At 53.0% G+C, this 18,771-nt stretch overlaps 1 protein-coding gene across 1 annotated transcript in view; it reads right to left on the bottom strand.

Moving 5' to 3' along the window:
- The window catches only part of Tgfbr3 (transforming growth factor beta receptor 3), a 97,382-nt gene that overhangs the window by 22,168 nt on the left and 56,443 nt on the right, over positions 1-18,771 (bottom strand). The window contains exons 6-13 of the mRNA XM_055611603.1: positions 17,857-18,025; positions 16,146-16,293; positions 10,944-11,133; positions 8,887-9,218; positions 8,333-8,485; positions 6,023-6,160; positions 5,783-5,941; positions 1,452-1,748 (exon numbers count right to left, since the gene is read on the bottom strand). Coding sequence (XP_055467578.1) covers positions 1,452-1,748; positions 5,783-5,941; positions 6,023-6,160; positions 8,333-8,485; positions 8,887-9,218; positions 10,944-11,133; positions 16,146-16,293; positions 17,857-18,025 — 1,586 coding nt within the window. The remainder of the gene's footprint in view (positions 1-1,451; positions 1,749-5,782; positions 5,942-6,022; positions 6,161-8,332; positions 8,486-8,886; positions 9,219-10,943; positions 11,134-16,145; positions 16,294-17,856; positions 18,026-18,771) is intronic.

An 18,771-nucleotide genomic window follows, 5' to 3' on the forward strand; every position in this document is an offset into this window, starting at 1 on the left:
TGTGTGTGTGTGTGTGTGTGTGTGTGTGTGTGTGTGTGTGTGTGTGTCTGTGTCTGTGTGATCATATCTGAGAAAGCGTATGCTTCTCTGGCAAGCAAAATACACATTGTCAGAAGACACCCCCTGACCCCCACCCCCAAAACCCAAACACCATGAGAAAAAGTAGAGGGAAACGGATTTTCTGTGGCATGCTGTTGAAAAGATGTGGAGGCCATTTCACTAATTTTCCTCTCACTGTCTGCTCAGCCGTCAGTTAAAGAAGCTGTGTGATACTGACTCAGGCTGGCCCTGGGTGGGACACAGCAAAGGGCAGGGCTGGGCTTCCTAGAAGGTCTTGGCCTGTCCCTGCTCTCAGGAGTTACTCAGGGAAATGCTGCCTTTAGGCAGAGGGCGTGGACGGGCTCTCCTCCTCAAGCAGCCACAGTGGCTCTTCTCCCCAGGAAGGAGGGCGGTGTGGCTTTCAGTCCTAGGGGAGGACCCAGCAAGCAGCGCCCCGGGAGCAGACAGGTGCCCCAAGCCTGCACATGCTCATGCATAGTGCTGAGCCGCTGTGCACTTGCTCATAGACAGAACTCCAATCAGTAACTGCTCAGGGAGATGACTCAAGGAATTCAGGCCAATTGAATGGTGATGGGTTTTCATTTCTGCTGTCTTCCAGGGGATCCCATACACATACATGCTACAGCCTGATTCTGTGCTTTTGAGACAACAGTGGATCTCTGATTATGAGAAAATTAGAATCCAGTTTAGGCTGTGTGTAGCAGCTGCTGAATAAACACACTGGAGGAAATGACATGTGATCACACCAGGTCACGGAGACAGCGGCAGCAGGGGATACATGCCCGCACAAGGCAGGCCTAACGGTATCATAACTGACCCAACAGAACCCCTGCATCGGCTGCTCCCACAAGGTCAGAGGGCTCCAATTTCTGTTACGGTGACAGAATGCAGCAGTTTAATATGCTCAATGGCATGAGCAAACACGATGGGCTGATAAGAAACCAGGCAAAAGGAAAACATTTGTTAATTTCCCTTCGAAATCCTCCCGAGATAAGGCGGCCTTATAACTCACACACTGAAGGTCAAAAAAACAACTGCAATCCCAGTCTCCATGGGACCAGGAAAAACTAATCCTCACTGATGCCTCGCTGGGCTTCTGGCACTGTGTGCTACCCGGCCAACAGGGCCGAAGCCAGCCCCCACCTCGGTGGAAAATAGGCCTGATTTATCCAGGACAGATACAACTAAGCACCCATGGAATGATACACCATTTTCTGTCAGGACTTGTTCTCCCAAACCCTAAAGCACACTGTTTCCTGTCATCCTGCTACTTCAATTGGCTTCAAGACTAAGGCCTCCAGCAGCAGCATCGAGGATGGCGCCTCCCTCTCACGACACCTCTTCACCTAGATACGCCCAAAGCACGCTCCAAACAGACCAGGCCCACTCACCCTCGGCAGCTTCTGCGACCCCTTCTTCCTGGTGCAGAGCGTCAGCTCGCAGTGTAGGAACAACAGGGAGGTGTTGAACATGGGCTTGAAGATAAAGCTGAAGCGCTTCTTGTCCACCTCGGCGTGCGGGACGCGGAAGAGCACCCTCTTGTTGCTGTAGAACTTCACAGAGTCATCCTTCGGGCAGATGTTCTCAATGATGGTGTAATCAGACATTCTGTCTGGGTTCGAGTATGGGGACAGAAAGCAGGTTTGGATGGCAAATCCCAGGTCTTGGTCAGCCTTGGTGACAGACACCTGCAAAGGAGCAAAAAGATCAGGTTAGAAATGGGACAGCATCTTCTTTCACGTCAGTCACCTAGACAATATCCTGCCGTGCTACTCTGCATGACACATCACTCTATTTTCATAACATAGTTATAATCTCTAACCATGCCGGTAGCACACTGATTGACGAAGAGTATTTCCCATTTAAACCTGACATGGTGAATTGTTTCATTCAAATTGGACCCTAACAAGTTGACAATGCAAGATAGGTTAAGTCTCCCCGACCTTCCATTTAAGTCCTCAGAAATAAAAATAAAAGCTGACTGTATGCCTAAGTGATTTTCCAAAGCAAGTAAAACAGGGGCAAATCCCCCAAGGTCATAATAGGGATCACTACCAAGGTGAGTTTTTAATGCTGCCCAACAGTCCAGCACAGAGAGGAATCATGTGACCTAGGCAGGAGGACCACGCAAGAAAGCAACAAACCGCAGAGAGAGACACATCCCCCATGGTCAGAGAGCAGGCCTCTGCTGCTGTGTGTCAGGGACCCTGTGATGGCAGAGTGCCCCAGCTGTTCACTGGACCAAACCAGCCTTGCCAAGAATTCTATCATTCTTTAATCTGGGGAGGGGGATAAAGGAGAGCAAGCCCGAAACAGTTCTAATCCATTCAGACTTCCCTCTTAGAAAACACTGTGGCCCATGGCCACATCTTTGGAAGGTTCTTCTCTTGAGAAACAGGATGTAGTGCTAGCCAAACGTAAGCAGAACTCAGACCTTAGCTATCCCGAACTCTGCTAAAACCCCTGGAGCAGAACTGGCTCCACCGTTTGGTGCCACGTGAATGCTGTGTGAACTATTCATCCGACCTTGGTGTCTCTTTCCTTGACTAAAGTAAGTATTAACAATAAGCCCAACAACATCAGAAACAAAGTTAGGCCTTACCCATAGACCAAGAGCTCCCAAATTGGAAGGAGGGAGGGAGGGAGGGAGGGAGGGAGGGAGGGAGGGAGGGAAGGAAGGAAGGAAGGAAGGAAGGAAGGAAGGAAGGAAGGAAGGAAGGAAGGAAGATAACAAACAAACCTGGCATTCGTAGCCTGCCCAGGGATGATCACTGACATTGTGGGAACCCTCCCTCCCTAAAGACCCTACACTGGTAACTATGGGATAGTCAAGAAGGACATGGACAGAAGGTGAAGATAACTATCATAGTGCCATCTTGTTTCATGCTCTGTAGATACTCACTTTCGCTATCCTCGAGTTATTTCTGTCAAACAAAGATATTCTGTCTTGCAGAGCTGGTAAATTATACACAACGCTACAAACAGAAAGTGCCATTAGCATGAGCTAAGCCTACAGTGCAAATACACTGGCCCTTTTCTTACTTTCAAGGAAGATATGCAATGCAGAATGCCTGTCTGGACCAGCAGTTTTCATCCTGCAGGTCCCCTATCAGACAGCCCGCACATCAGATATTCACATTATGATTCGGAACAGCAAGAGTAAGTTCTGAAGTAGACTGAAGTCATTTTATGGCTGGGGTCACCACACACGAGGACTGGACTGAAGGGTCGCAGTGTGAGGAGGTTGAAAACCGCTGCTCTAGACTTCATCACAGGTGCTTTGGGGGAATATCAGCAAGTCTTGATGTAGCATGGGTGTGAAGTGAATGGGTGAATATAACAGGGACTACAGCAAGATGATTATAGAAGGGAACCAGAGTGAGGAAATTGCATGCTCTGCTGCTCACGTGCACACCAAGGACTCATTTCTTCACCTAGAGGATGGTGACAGCAGTTAACGGAGAAGATACAGCTAGTGCAGGAAGGGACGTGCAAGCAGCTCAGGCCCCACAGGAGGCCCTTATCAGTGGCCTGACCCTAGGTGCTGACTCACTAAGCCGAAACACTGCAAAGAAGACCTGCCCTCTGTGACAGGCCCGTACCAGATGGCAGCAAAGGGGAAGACATCTTGGATTAACGGAAGGAACAGCAGTCAAGAGGGAGTAGCAGGCCCCAGGAAAGGCTGAGAGGGCAGCTGGAGAAGCTGAGGAAGGCTCTTCAGGCTAAGCCAGTGATTTATGAGGTTTTATTTCACTTAAGCAAAAAATTTTCCTACCAGCAGTGGAGTCCAAACCAGGAAAGAGAGACAAGGCACAGTCAGTTTCTATCATATTTGGCAAAACATTTTCAGATTCTCTTTCATATTTTGGAAAGTTTCAATCGAGTTTAAAATAGTTTAGAACAATTCCCCCAGCTCCAATTCTCCCCCGGCCACACCTTAAAATATATTTACAACAGCAGCAAAACCAGATTTGATCTACTTTTAAAATCAAACTTAAATACAAAAATGTGTTATGTGAAGTGATATAACGAGGAAAAAACCAAGAATGAAAATAAAAATGGGAAGGGAGGGGGATGGACCAACAGCATGGCTCAAGTGGGCCAGCACTCCAGGGTCAAAGTAGGATACACAAAGCAGATCAGCCTCTGGCTAGCACGAGCAGCAAAGCCACAGGAACAGATCTGGGCACGTGTTTGGAAAAGAGCAAACTGCAGCTGAGCAGTGTCCTCTCCACCCTGTGGCAGAATCGGAAGTCAGCGACTACGGCGCTTGTGGACTGTGCACACATAAAAGGCTGAGGGAAACGGCAGCTCTGGGTTGGGGCAGATCCCCCACCCGGAAGAGCACACACAACGGACAAACAGCGCTCCCCACGGCCCTCACTGTGGAGGGTCACGCAAGGGAAACTGACCACACCATAGCTGAAGAAGCAGCAGCTCGGTCCTGTGCTCACACCTTGCTATCTGCCTTTGCACAGCATGTGCGGGCGCTCGGCAGCACTCTTTCTGTGGATGTTCACTCTTTCCATCCTTCTACCAGTCCCACTGTGAAGTACAGAGTGGCCAGGAAAGCTCACCCAAAATGCCTTTCTGTGAGACTGACAGACAGAAGGCCGGAAGGACACACGGACAGCAGACAGCCTGGGGCCAGGGGTCTGTCTGCTCCAGAATGGGGTCTGTGAACTTAGTGGCCGACATTGACGTGTAGGGATGTTTTCTCCCCCCACCTTTTTTTTTTCACTATATAAGTTATTTATTTTTATTGTATGTGCTTTGGTGTTTTGCCTGCATGTGTCTGTGTGAGGGTGTCAGATCCCCTGGAGCTGGAGTTACAGATGGGTGTGAGCCGCCATGTGGGTGCTGGGAATTGAACCCAGGTCCTCTGCAAGAGCAGTCAGCTCTTAACCCCTGAGCCGTCTCTCCGGCCTCTTCTTCTCTTTCAAATGGCACACTTGGGAGTTGGGGTGAGGAGTGGGGGTAGGGAGGTCACTACAGGAATGCCTGGTAGTGAACAGCACGGCCTCTGGCGCGTGGCCTTCCTCCAGAAGGAGCTGTCCACCAGGACAGGGCTGCAGCACTGTGGACAGGCTGTGTCCTCTGGTCACACTGCAGACAGGCTTGTGTCCTGCATCCTGTGGACAGGCTTGTGTCTGACTCTCATCCAAAAGTTGGATCTTAAGAACTGGTCCATTCTTAGAATCCCCCGAGCAGTCTATTCGTCGTTACTCTGATCCTAACTGAATCTGGTACGTCATGAAATGGTAGTGAGTTTTAGCTGTCACTATTCTGTCATGTCTACCACCATTTCCTGTTTTCACTGGCATTCCAGATCTAACGCACAAGTTGGTTGCTGGTCTAAACAGAATGGTTTTGACAAATTTGAGGCAATTTTGATCACTCAGCAGAAACAATTCTCATGAGGACACAGCTTCTCACTAGACTGTAAGTCCAAGACCCCGTGCAAGGTGCTTTGAAAGAGTGCCTGGGTAACTCTGCCACCCCTGAGCTGGCGCCCAAACAGGCTCAGTGCTCTGCCGGCGGAACTAACACCTTGCTGCTTGTCGTTTTCTTCTGACACTTACTGAAAACGCTACATCCATCTGACATAATCTGTAAGATCCCGGTGACAGTGATCTGGGAGTGGTTTCCAACCCAACCCTGTACTGAGATGCAGGCTGAGGCGTGCCAAGTCCCCACGCTAGTGCTGACGCACCCGGCTCACCTCCACATACACATGTCCGTTCTCAGCCACGGAGAAGACCCCGGGGGAGGGCACGAGGAACAGGTCGGTGTTGTACAGCTCCATGCTGAAGGTGGCGTTCTCATCCAGCTGCTCCTGGGGGCCGCTGGGGTCCCTCGAGTGCCGCAGGCTGCAGTTAAACTGGGACACGGAGAGAATTAGTCACATGGGTGCCGGCCTGCGGAAGCCAGCCCAGCAACACCCGGGGGAGCCGGCACGTACCAGCACCATGCCAGCGCGGCCCAGCGGGGCCGGTTCGCCCTCCGCATCTCCTGGAAACCCATTGTCGCCCGACTCCAGGTCTTCATCGCCATCTTGCCAGCCACTGCTGTCCCCCGGGGACAGAGCCTGGACCACGACCTAGAAGGCAGGGGCACACAGCTACTGCCCCCGTGGCAGGGACATGGCAGGCTGACCCACAGGCCACCCCAACTGTTCAAACGTGCACAATCTGACTTTGTACAGACAAGAGAGTTTAGGATTTTTAAGTAATAAGAACTTACTTAAAAATAGGAATTTTAAGTAATAAGAAGATACAGAAAAACTCAGTTCAAGCTGAAGAGCTGAACTAAAATTTGGGTCTTTTTCCGTGCCAAAAATAATATATATATACAGTTTTAAATTAACTGTGTTGAATAATTACAAGTTACTGCAAACCACGGGGGACACTGGGCGCTGGAATGAGCCGCTGGCGCTGTCCACAGGCTAGCCCATGTTTTGAGAGGGGCATCCTACAGGTCCTCAGGTACTTTTTAATCTGTATCAGTTTTTCACATTTCCTAAGTTTTACACTGTGTGTGCATGCATGTGCCTGAGTGTGATGGTGTCCCGTGGTACTTAGAGAAGAACTGGTGGGAGTCAGTTTTCTGTTTTCACCATGTTTGCCCTGGGGACTGAATTCAGGTCCTTCTCAGCCATCCGCCACCTCTGCTAAAATTTAAGGTTTGTGGAAAGCTTGTTTTCAGTGAAAAGCACGGGTCCCTGTGTGCCCACAGAGCCAATCTTCTCTTCTTTGCTTTTGCACCTCTTATGCTCAATCTTCCCACTATCTTTTCTTGTGTGTATGCTGCAGAAAATACATTTTTCTGTCCACAGCAATCTGTTTTAACACTGGCTAAAATGAGTGCACTGGCTTAGTTCCAAGTAGCCTGAAAAGGTGACCGAAGGTCTACAACTCCAAAGATAAAACCCTAAGTTACTTTCATGTCATAAGCTTAAATTGTGAACATAACGCAAAATAAAAATACAAAGGAAGTCTGCGACTCCTACCAGCCGTCACAACTGGAGCACGCGGTTAACGCGGTCACTGAGGAACAGGATGGGAGGCACAGAGGGAAGAGAAGCACATGGCAGGGCTGGGGTGCGAGGAGGCGGCTCTCAGGCCAGGGTACCCTTTCCTCATCCTCAACTGAAGTGTTAGCTCACTGGGTCAGCAAACCTGCTCAGCAGCGCTAACTCGGAAATCAGTTTAGAAGGTCCAAGTCAAGGGCATCTCTGTTACCCTGCGCTTGTGTATTCAGAGAATGGTAATGAGTGGGGAGTCAAGAGCGAATCTCGGAGCCCCAGTCCGGCGGTGAGGAAAGATCCGAGGTTTCTTGCGTTTGGAATGAGGAAATGGAATGAGATCAGGCTGCAGCTCTCTGATGCCAGCTGTCTAAGGGTCCCTGAGCAGTGAGCTCACAGGGCAGCCATGGATGCCCTGACCAGGCCCCTCCTCTCCAACCTCCTCCTGGGCCGGGGCGAGTGTGGCGGTGGGCAGGCGAATGAGCCAGCAGCCCAGACAGCTGGCCCACGTCCATGGTGGGCTAAGAGCTAAGAGCGTGCACGCTGCCCACAGCTCGCGGGGGTGGGCGGGGAGTGGAAATCCAAACTGCAGAACTGGCACTGCCAAGTACTTGTGAGAATTCACGCTTTGGCGTTCCACTGTTCGCTGCCTGCTCTCCCTCTCTGCAGAGTGATTTCCTCTGAAAAGACGCAGGTGAGCTGGCAGAGCGACTTCTGGAAAGCAAGGGTTGGTGACCGCCATGAATTGTTTCGAAAGGAAACTTGTGGAACCTTCTTCCAGTTAACTTCAAAAACAGATTTTCTTAAACTTGAGACCTTTTAGAGGCGGAGAGACCGGACAACTCCAGCAGGACTCTTTTCTGACTTTAGACTCAGAGGGAAGGCATCTCTTCTCACTTTTGGACAAGTGAGGGACTAGGGATACATCCGGGATGTGCGCAGGTGCCGCGGGGCTTGGAACCTTAGTCCCACTGGACCCTCCAGTGTGATCACAGCAGGACGGCACAGGCCCAGTCACCTTGCTATTGAACCATCATTAGATGGAAGAAGGAAGTGTGTGAGATTACCACAGCTGCAGCTGAAAAAACAGGCCTTCACAACCCGAAGACTGACTGATGAACCCAAACCGCAGGAGTTCAGGGTCAGCGTCCACCCCGTTTTGCTGAGAACTGACATCTGGCTCTACCTCCATCCCCCCATTTCACAGCGATGTACGCAGCGACGCCACACACATCCGGGAATACTCACAGAGTTGTAGTAAACCACCCCGTCGGGGGCGGAGCGCCGGTGCCGGGTCCCGCAGCCATCCAGCGGAGACTCCAGCACAAAGTGGGTGCCGTTCATCGTGGCCTTGCACGAGGGGTCCAACAGCGTGAGCTCCAGCGCTGAGTAGCCGCTGGTCTGAAATGGAAAGCACGGAAGGCTAGCGCAGGGCGTCACGGCCGGCCCGTGCGCACCACGCACACGATGCAGTGCACACATACCCACAACCACACAGCAGAGCCTGTCTCCCTCCACCCAGGTGGCAGCATGGCCCCCACCTTTTCCTCACTGACCACCTGTCAACAGCCCGAGGACTGTGTCTGTTGGCACGGAAAGCTCAACAGCAAAATACTGACACACATGGCTCTGAATTCCCCTCCTCTTTTGAGAACAACAGGAAGTGAGTGAGAGTTGTGGCCAAGGGAAAGTGGCCACGTGACAGGGCAGGGCTGAAAGGGCAACAGCTCCAGGGAAACAAACGCAGACCCGCAGCTAGCTGGGAAAGGCTCCATTTCCCACCTGTAAGGGCCTGTACTGACCTGGAAAGAGTCTTTGTCCACAGCTACCACCATCTTCTCGTAGTCGCACTTGACCGACAGGGCTACGTCCACGCTCCCTTGCACTTCCTCTGGCTCTCTACGGTCAGGAAGCAGTGGAATGCTGGGAATGCTGGGATCCTTTGGCCAGGGGATCCTGCCTTCTCCCTCCTTCCAGCCTCTCCTGGTGATGTCCGGGAAGGGAAAGGGGAGGCCTCCACTTTGGCTGCTCCCTCCCCGGAAAGGAGGATTGTCCAGGGCGGGCAGGTGGCCAGGGCCCAGCAGGATCCGAAGCTCAGGAGGAGAAGTATGGACTTCCTCATCTCTCATCTCCTCTGTGGAAAGAGAAGGGAGACGCCATGTGTGCCGGAGGCTAGCCTGTGGTCACTGTTAAGAGAGTAGCTCAACACAGAGCGGGCCAAAACAGATCACAGCGAACGAGCCAGGCACAGAACTAAGAAACGTGGAGACCTGAATTCTGGTCATGGCTGTCTAGCTAGCTGAGTGGATTCAGACAGGTAGCTTACTTCTCTGTGACTCAGTTTCCCAAGTTTTAAAATTAAGAGCTTGGCGACTTAGATCAGTGATCCTCAACTTTGACTACACACGAAAATCACTTTGGGGGCTTTGAAAAAAATGCAAGCTCCAGTCATTAATGCTTTAAGCTTCTAGAGGGATGGCCATGCCCCTTCACAACTGAAAGGCTCTCTGCTAGATCACTGCCTATTCAAAGGCCCTTCAATCACTTTCTCTGAATCTGAGAGTTTTAAATCATTTCTCCTAAGATTTCTTAAAACAATGTTGGTATTCTATCTGTCTATCTACCATCTATTTATCTATCATCTTTCTTTCATTCCATCTATCCATCTACCTACCCTATCTATCTATCTATCTATCTATCTATCTATCTATCTATCTATCTATCTATCTATCTTTCTGCAGGACTAAGGAACAAGCCTAGGTCCTTTAGCATATTGGATGAGTCCTCTATCATCTTGTTATTCTTCTAGAGTCATTTTGCTGCCTTCTTTTTGAATAATAAACATCTAGGACATAGCCAGGTCCCTGGCCCTTTAGAACCTTGCCTCTGGGGGAGAAGGGCTGCGTAGATGCACTTATCCCTTCAAAGGAAGATGGAGGATGGAGTTCCATAAAGGCAATGCGCAGTGTCGTCCTAGTCTCGATAATTCAAAGAACTAAGGGTTTCCCCGGTGTTCTTGGCGCGCACTATTATCTGCGCCCAGCTGATGTATCTTTAAGTTCGCATCCACCTCAGGGCACAGCCCACATAGCGACGACTTGCAGACATGGCCCTTTAACAAGAGCCCTTTGAGAAGGGTGCTGTCGCTAGGTGGGTCCAAACAAAGCCACAGCTTTGAAATGCTTTTACCATGTACACTGATTAAAACACAACAAAACCAAACCACCACAACCTCCTCCCCGCAAACTTCACAGCAATCCACTCAGCTAGATGTTTTTCTTAATTACTGACAAGGACTGTGGGGCTCGGGCCTGGAGGTTAGGCAGTGTCTCCCCTATAGCACCGTCATGGCGCACCAGGGCAGGAACCTGCAGCTGCAGCTGCCAATGTGTCAGCACTGCGCTGGGAGACAGTGGACGGCGAGGAGCGGGTCCCGGTCCCGGCAAACTCGGGCGTGCAGGCTCTGCTTCCGCCCATCCACGGTGGTGGTTCTGCCTCCACTCCGTGGGTAACGCTTGCCCAGTCTGGGCCCCAGGAGGTTCCCGGAAACTTCAGCCTCTGGCCACAGTCTTCTTCCCCACGCCCTACCCCGGGTGTGCTCAGCCGAGAGTGGCCACTAATCATCTGATGGAGCATGGTGGGTGCAGAGAGCAAACATGCAGTCAGCTCTCCACCACTGAACACACGGCCACCGCTGCCTCCCACACGGCGTCAGCTGAAGCTTCACAGGGAAACGCAGTCACACAAACTGTCAAAATATTCCTTAGGGAGACAGTAACACGCACACGAGCATGAGACTCCCTCACTGAAGAGCTTCCTCGGGGAGACGGCAGACAACAGGTGGACAAATCACACTCACCATTGTTCTCAAGCCGAAGATGAAATCTGTTCGCCACGGGGGCCATGGTGTATGACGTCACCGGGCTGTAGCCATTGTCCAGAGCCCACCTCACCAGGCTCTCCTGGCTGGAAGGGATGTCATCTCTTATCGACTTGGTCATGGCCATGGATCTTTCACTCTCTTTGCCGAAGCCAATGCTGTTGGGGGACTAAACATAATGGCACATTTCACTCACGCTTCTCGAGGTAAAGTGCTGTACGACCTTCATGAGGCCAAGCCAGGCAGCACTGACTGGACTCAGTGAGTCACAGAAATGAAAGTGGGAGCAAGGGAAGGGGGAGGGGACAGGGAGTCGGGGGTGGGCACGACCAAGATACATTGCACACATGTGGTCAAATAAAAGATATTCTAAAAAGGCGCCTTAAACTCGCTATCGGAAGCCGAAAGACTGCAGATTGTACAGCGAGGGCTTCCCCCTGACCCCGTCTTCTCTGGATAAGACACCGAGCTAAGAACACACAGACACGCCCATTCATGCTGCTCACTCCGTCATCGCTGGTCCTGAGAAGCATACATTCCAAATGTTCCCTTCCTGCTTTTATTTAGGACTGTGTATAAATCACACAGGTGTGCCTGTGGCTTCGAATTTTGAGGCCTAGATGTACAGGGAGGAGGGAGTGCTCTCATGGCTCTCCCAACGGTATACGAACTATTAGTGACCACAGGGCAAATTCTGCTACAACGCAAATGCTTCATCGATAACTTAGAGGAGTGGGTAAGCCATCCTGAAGCTGTCGTAACGCGCCAACTCTGTTAATACGCTGTCTCTTTGGGCCCGGAGCACTAATGAAGACATCGCCTAAGTGTCAGCGTTTTATTGCGTCCTGGAGGAGGAAGCCCATCTCCTCCGCCATATGCTCACACAGGCAGCACATGCAGCAAAGCGGAGAGGACGTGGCGATGCTGTGGTCCCTGCATAAAAGCGGTATGAAAACTCACAGAGCCACATACAAGGCTAGTTTTTCCTAATGATCGGTTACAACACTAGGGTGACAGGATTCTTTCAGGGAAGTGTGTGAACGGCCTCTGAATGGCAGGACACTCCAGGGCAGGGACCTGGCAGCGGCGAGGAGGCTGGGCTCCCACAGGGCACAGATTACGGCAGTGTCACGCCGCATCAGGACCGCTTTAACTTCCATGCCCAGTGATTTTCTCCTGCATATCTGCGGCATTTTTCCTGAATTCCTCATTCGGTTCCCATTCTGTTTGGCCCAGACATGACTAAATCTTAATCCTTTCTCACTGCAAAGCCACAGAACACTCACAGGCCCGAGGTGCTTGGGGCCTCCTGGGCTGTGGGAGACTGGCCTCGGGCGCACACACTCCAATTCAAAGCTTCAGGTGACACCCAAGATCTGCTCCTGTTACCCAGAGGCAGGGCACACCTGCCACCTGGCCAGTCATACGTTCACAGGGGCACGCAAAGACACCGGCCAGAGCAGGGAGAGCGACCTGCCCCCGTGTGTAAGCTCTGGGTAGAATGAGGCTGGCTTTTACTCAAATACAGAGAAAATTCCTGAGGGAAAAGTGAGAAGAGCGAGGAAAGGAAGGACAGGTGGGAAAGAGAGGCAAGGAAGGCGGGTGAGGAAGAGGGAAGGAGAGGAGACGGGACTGGGAAAGGCAAGCGAGCAGGAAGGAGGGTGGCGGACAGAGAAAGACCGGCAGACTCCTCACCATGTGAGGTGACCCAGCCCCAGGTGACACTTTTCCACACTCACTGGAGACGCCACCCGTGTAATTTGTAGTAAGAATGGCTTGGGGCCTAGAGGTTAGACGATGCTCAACACCCAGAGGGCAGCACACCCGGGATGAGGGGAGGGGACAGGGCCTCAGCACCAACTCGGGCCCAGCTTTCCCAACCGCAGGGTGGTGGGCAGAGCCCCAGGGGTCTCCCCACAATGCACACACTTGGCAGCTCCCCCACACCCATCAGCTCCCCCACACTCAGCTCCCCCATGCCGCCCACACTCGGCAGCTCCCCTCCGTGAACCATCAAGGCCGGGTCTGCCCTGTCCTGGAGAGGATGCTGTAGGGAGAAGGGCCTTAGGAGGCGTGGGCAGCGCGTGGGCACCGCACCCCGGCTTCCACCTAGTGACATACGTTCTGAGGACAAGCTGAATTTGTGAGGCAGCACCAAACAGTACAGGAGGAAAATAGCTTCTAACTTCACTATGGTTTTATCTGAGCGCGTGTGAGTGAGTGAGTGAGTGAGTGCGTGCGTGCATGTGTGTGTGCCCCCATGTGTGGAGCTGCTCCTCTCTGCTCACCGTGAGGGCCCGGGCTCAGAAGTCTGGCCCTCGAACTTGGCAGCAGGCGCCTTTACCAGCTGGGCCCTCCTGACCCATCAGAGGGATGGCCTTACCCGCTCCCCTCCTCTTGCCCGTTCCGGGTTCTCCCTGCCATGCAAGCGACTGTGCACAGGGCCGGGCCGAGCCAGCGAGCACTTCAGGGCTGCTGATCCTGCTGCACAGCCCTAATCTCATCTCCCTGACCGCTCTCGCTGCACGCTGCCCATGCTGTGCCTCTAGCAAACTCAGGCACGGCCACGCATGTGTCACATGTGTGTCACGCGTGTCTCAGGTCATCCTGTCGAGTTCCTGGGAGCTCGGGTGGCTGTCCTCCTCTGCGCCTCCGCCGTCCTGTGACAAACGCTTCAAGCACTAGTGGAAGGCAGGTGTGACTTTTTACAACAGGCTTGTGAGAGGACACGGATTTTCTTGGTGTTCCTCTAACACAGGAGCCAGGATCTGCCGTTCCTCTGCTGGCGACAGAGAAGCCGAGACCCACAGCGCCGGTGACACACACAGCTGAGAACTCTCTATGTACCCGTGTGCTTTAAAGAGCCACACCCACCGGGAGCCACGGCACACGCCTGTAATCCTAGCACTCGGGAGGCCGAGGCAGGGGCATCTTGCTGACTTCGAGGCCAGACTAGTCAACAGAGTTTTAGGACAGCCAGGGCTACACAGGAAACCTTGTGTCGAAAAACCAAAAGAGAGAGACCCCCCCCATGCCCCTAACACACTTGCTGAGTGAATGCGTGGACTCCGAGAAGCCCTCACTTTGAAGGGGAGCGCTGTCAGCCACGCCTGTTTCACACTCACACGGTGGGTGTTCAGTTGGCATGCCCCCCATGAACGGGGAGCAGAGGCGGAACGTTCTAGCCCTGGGTGGCCCATCAGCGGCCTCCTCTGTTGTCACTTGGCATGATGTCTGTCCCAGGAAGGCAAACCCTCACCGGCCACCGGAGCCCGTCCCCGCCGCCAGGGAGAGCGTGGGGCAGCGTGGTACCCCTGCTCCTCATGAGCACCCTCAGCTGGGGGAGGGAGCCCCAGGTCGACAGCCTGAGACTGGCCGGGAGAAAGATGACCTAAGTGTTCAGCAATGCTGTCCTGTATCGTCCAAAACTGGCCCAGCCAACGAGGAGTGTGAACAGTGCTCGTCTTTGTGAGGGGCACGGGCGTTCAGAGTGAAGCCGGGGCTGCTGTGCTGCAGGCACACGCCATGGGTCGGCAGCTGCCTCGCTCGCGCCAGGGCCGGGAGCACACCACGACCCTGGCGAGGCATTAAACCTACCGCACGTTTCTGCCCTTCACAGCACGGTTCCCTTTCCTGTTTTTGTTATTCTGAAACCAAACTCATGTGGCTGGTGTGCCAGGCAGCAAGGGCGGCAGACACTGCAGGTCGCCACCACCCCTCTTGCCTGCCAGGCCGGGGAAGGCCAGCCAGACATCTGCGGCCTTGGAAAATCACGGCAAGGCTCCGAAGCCAACACTAGCCTTGCTCCTCACCACCACAGGTGACCTGTCCCAGAGGAAGCCAGTGGCGCACGCCTGTGATCCCAGCACTCTGGGAGGCTGAGGCAGGGGGATCTCTGTGAGTTCCAGGCCAGCCTGGTCCACAAAGTGAGTGCAGGATAGCCAGGGCTACACAGAGAAACCCTGTCTCAAAAAAACCAAAATAATAATAATAATAACAACAACAACAACAACAGTAATAATACCACCACCCATAGGAACAAGGAAGAATTACCTTTGAATTAAGCTGTGACCCTGGCTTTATCTGCTTTTCTGGCGAGCTCACCTATGCGGTGGCACTAGTAAGGAACTGTTGGTTTTGTCTGCTGACCACACGGAGGGAGCTGTGCGTGCACATGGACACAGAACCAACACAGCCACACGCAGCCTCTCCTAAAATACCAAAGTCTAAATTCACCTCAGCTGTCATCCCTACACGTGTCTCAGAAAAGCTTCATGTCACCAGACTTTAACACTCAGCTTTTCAACAAGAGCAGTGCCTCAGCACGAGGCCAGCCAGGGCCCCACGCTCTGCACAGCAATGTTCCGGCGAGAAGCTGGGGCAAGCCGTGCTCACTTTTGGAAGGACCACATGTGGTTCGTGTGCATGTGTGCATGCGTGCTGGGCGTGCACGGGCGTGCCTGGAGGCCATGGGTCGGCCTCAGGTGTTTTCCTCCCCCCCCACCCCCCCCCGTATCTGCCTGACTACTTGAGGTCCTCACTGCAGCCAGAGCTCACTAGCTCAGCTGGGTGGACGGAGGGCCAGGGAGCACACGGGGCTCTTCTCCCCGGCTTACATGCCCACAGCTTGCAGGGTGAGGTCATTCACCCACTGAGCAATCCCCCAGAGCTGACAGTCACTCCCCTCTCCTCTCAGGCTTCTGCTCCCGGATGTTGGGTGCAAGCAAAGATTCATGCAAACAGTACACACTTATCTCAACCGGGAGGAATATGACCCGCTGGGCTCTGCCTGCTGCTCCCTCCCCGCTAAGATGCTGAGATCCTGGCCGTGACACTAGCCTCCAAGGGACACTCACACATAAGGAAAGGAGCCTTTGCTCACTGCTTCTTATGGAACTAGAACACACTAACTCATTCTAAACTTCATGACAAGGTAGCTGGAACTCGGGAGCGTGGGACTTGTCGAGGCCACGATCTTCCAGTGGAACCACACTCAACCCCCCCATCTGCCATGCTCCCGGGCCGGGTTTAGCTGCCACACTGACCAAGTACAGTGTGCAAAGTGAGAGCTGACGAGAGCTTAGCAGGCTCAAGGAGGCAGAGCCTCTGCAAACACAGTGCAGAGAACCACGGTTCAAATCATTGCCATTAACCGGACCAAGAACTGGGCAGCCAACTTACAATCACTTTCAGGTTTCCCTTGACGTCAAAAGATTTGATGACCCAGTTGACAGGCTTTTTGCACTTGAGGATCAGGACCAGGTTCTTGACCACCTCAGGGTCGTCTCGAGCAGGCCGGATGTCAATTATTATGTCCACCTGGAAAGCGCTGTGTGCGTGAAGAGCAAGGGCAGAGTCAAGACCCAGCGCCAGAAGGTCGCCCCCGCCCCCAATCCTCGCCTTTCCAGTGTCTGGCCAGTTGATTAAAAAGCTGGCGTGGACCCCAGGCAAGTGACATGTGCGAAGCACACTGCTTTGCACACACAACAGAATGAGTTTACATAACAGCAGGAGTGTAGGCCTGATGCTAATTAGCCAGTTTTCTCCTGGGGGGTGGGGGGGCCGAGCCACACAGCACAGCTGAAGGGGCCTGACACACCCGGGAAGTTCCCTTCTGAGGCGAATTGTCTGGTTTCAGGCCTTTGGCCTTCCGGCCTTCCTTGTGCAGCTTCTAAGCCCCTGCATGCCGAAGCCTTCAAGCCTGCCGTGGGCGGCCAATGGCCGAGAGCTCAGAGGCAGGACGGCACACGCACTAGGAAACTTCAGAGCAAGTTGGAGGCCAAAGGCCTCTTGTGTAAGAGCTGACTGAGGCACAGCAGTGCTTAACTAACACCTGACCTGACAGCCGCAGACTTCTGGAGGCACAGTTATTAAGAAAACTAGTGGTCAAGCAAGCAATTGATACAAAGTTGATGAGCACACACAGACGTCTAAGAATTCAGTGTGAAAGGGAACGAACGCTTCCCACTAAGTGCTCGCAGCCTTCGTCTGGATTTGAGGGAAGCCTATCCTGGTTTCACTTGTGAAGCTCAGGAACCCCAGCGGAAGGTCTGCACATCAGGCCCCTCCCCCCATTCCTTCTGAAGTTTCCAGAGCTCTATGCAGGCACAGAACACACCCGTGCCCAAACTGATCTGTAGGCCAGTCAAATTTGAAATTGAAAACTTTGCTACACTTTTCATTAAAAAAACAAAACAAAACAAACAAAAAAATCTCTCTACAAAAAAAAAAAAATCTGTAAAGTTCCACTGGTCAGAGTTAAAAAATCCTTCTTTTTTTTTTTTTTTTCCTTTTACAAAACAACAATAACAAAAACCCTAATTCTTTTCAATAGGGAGAACCAAACTTCCAGGCCAGGGCGGAAGCTGAGAGAGACTAAGAGCACAACCCGTGCATTTGATGGACCCTTGGTGTGAACCATCGAGATGAACTCCACCACCAATCCCCTTTGCCCCACCACACACCGGTCAGGGGTGAGAGTTCTGCACTCATAGGGCTCAATAGAGACGTGACTAAGGTGGGAACGATGATGATAAGGCCCCCCTACCACTTCGGCACTTCCAGCAGGTGTGACGTCAGTCAAAGGGGACCACAGGGACTCAGAGTGCGAATATCTTAGAAATTACGACCAGCTTAGAAATCACAGACGGCCTCCGGAACCCTTCTGGCACACATGCCCTCACAGCCAGGTGAGTACAGACAGAGCCCACGCCTGGGCCTGCCTCCTCTTCCGCAGCTTCTGTGGCCCACACCTGAAGCACAACTGGCCCCTCTCTTCCTGAGGTGGGCTGCCCCTTCGGAGCAGGGAGGGTAGACCTTTAGTTTCATTTCTTCTACAGCACATGTGTGCATGCACGCGCACACTCACACACATGCGCGCGCTCCTGCTCACCTGTAAGGGTTCGAGTTGGGGGTGAGTAGCTCAATGATGTGCACTTCCTTCTCCTGGGGCCGGCTGGACAGGACACAGCCCTCTGCGGCTTTGGGTTGGAGGTACTCGGCCAGGTAATTGAGCGAAAGAAAATTCTTCCCTATGTTGCACGTGGGAGGGAACATTTGATCTAGAATGAAGGCACACAGGGCACTCGGTCAGACCCCTGGGCTAACCGAGCCAGACCGGAAGGAGCAGGGTCGTGTGGAACCGAGGGCGCGCAGGGCACAGAAGCCACCAGCCCAAATCGGAGGCCGCAGTCTGTGAGCGGCCCGCCTCCCTTGAGAAAGGCCCAGGGTGGCCCCGCCAGTGCGGCACAGGTGCCGTGGCTCACACTCCTTTCTGTCTCCAGACAAGCTCAGTCACCCCCTGTGACTGAGATCCCCCTGTGCCTAGACCATGGCTCCTCCTCTGGGCTTCCGGCTCAGGACCGCCATCTGTCTGATTTCCCAGGAGCACATCGACCCTGAATCCATTTTCAACCTTGCAGGCTTCTCCTTGGGAACTTGCAGCTTCAATACATGGCCATAGGTTCTCTGGCCTGCACATCTCCTTCCCGTCTTTACAAGTAACGGCGGGCTGAGGCGTGCTCACCGCCTCACCTGGGGACAGATGTGCAGTCCCGAGATCCTGGAGACACGCCCCCCAAACACACATGCTATTACACAGCACTGCTGATGGCATTCTGTGGCTTAAATGTCTAAGCAGAGCCTGGATGGGGGGGGGGGGCTGGCACAGTGACAGCGGGCACTGGAGCCCAGGAAGGCCTAGGTGAAGGCAGATTTCCAGAAGGGAAAGTAGCCAGACCTGGTGCATTACTGAAACAGACTCCATCCTTTTGAAGTCTAAGGATGGGACACTGGGGTTCACATCTGC

Source organism: Psammomys obesus, unplaced genomic scaffold, assembly GCF_907164565.1.
Source record: "Psammomys obesus unplaced genomic scaffold, mPsaObe1.curated_primary_1811, whole genome shotgun sequence".
NCBI lineage: Eukaryota > Metazoa > Chordata > Mammalia > Rodentia > Muridae > Psammomys > Psammomys obesus.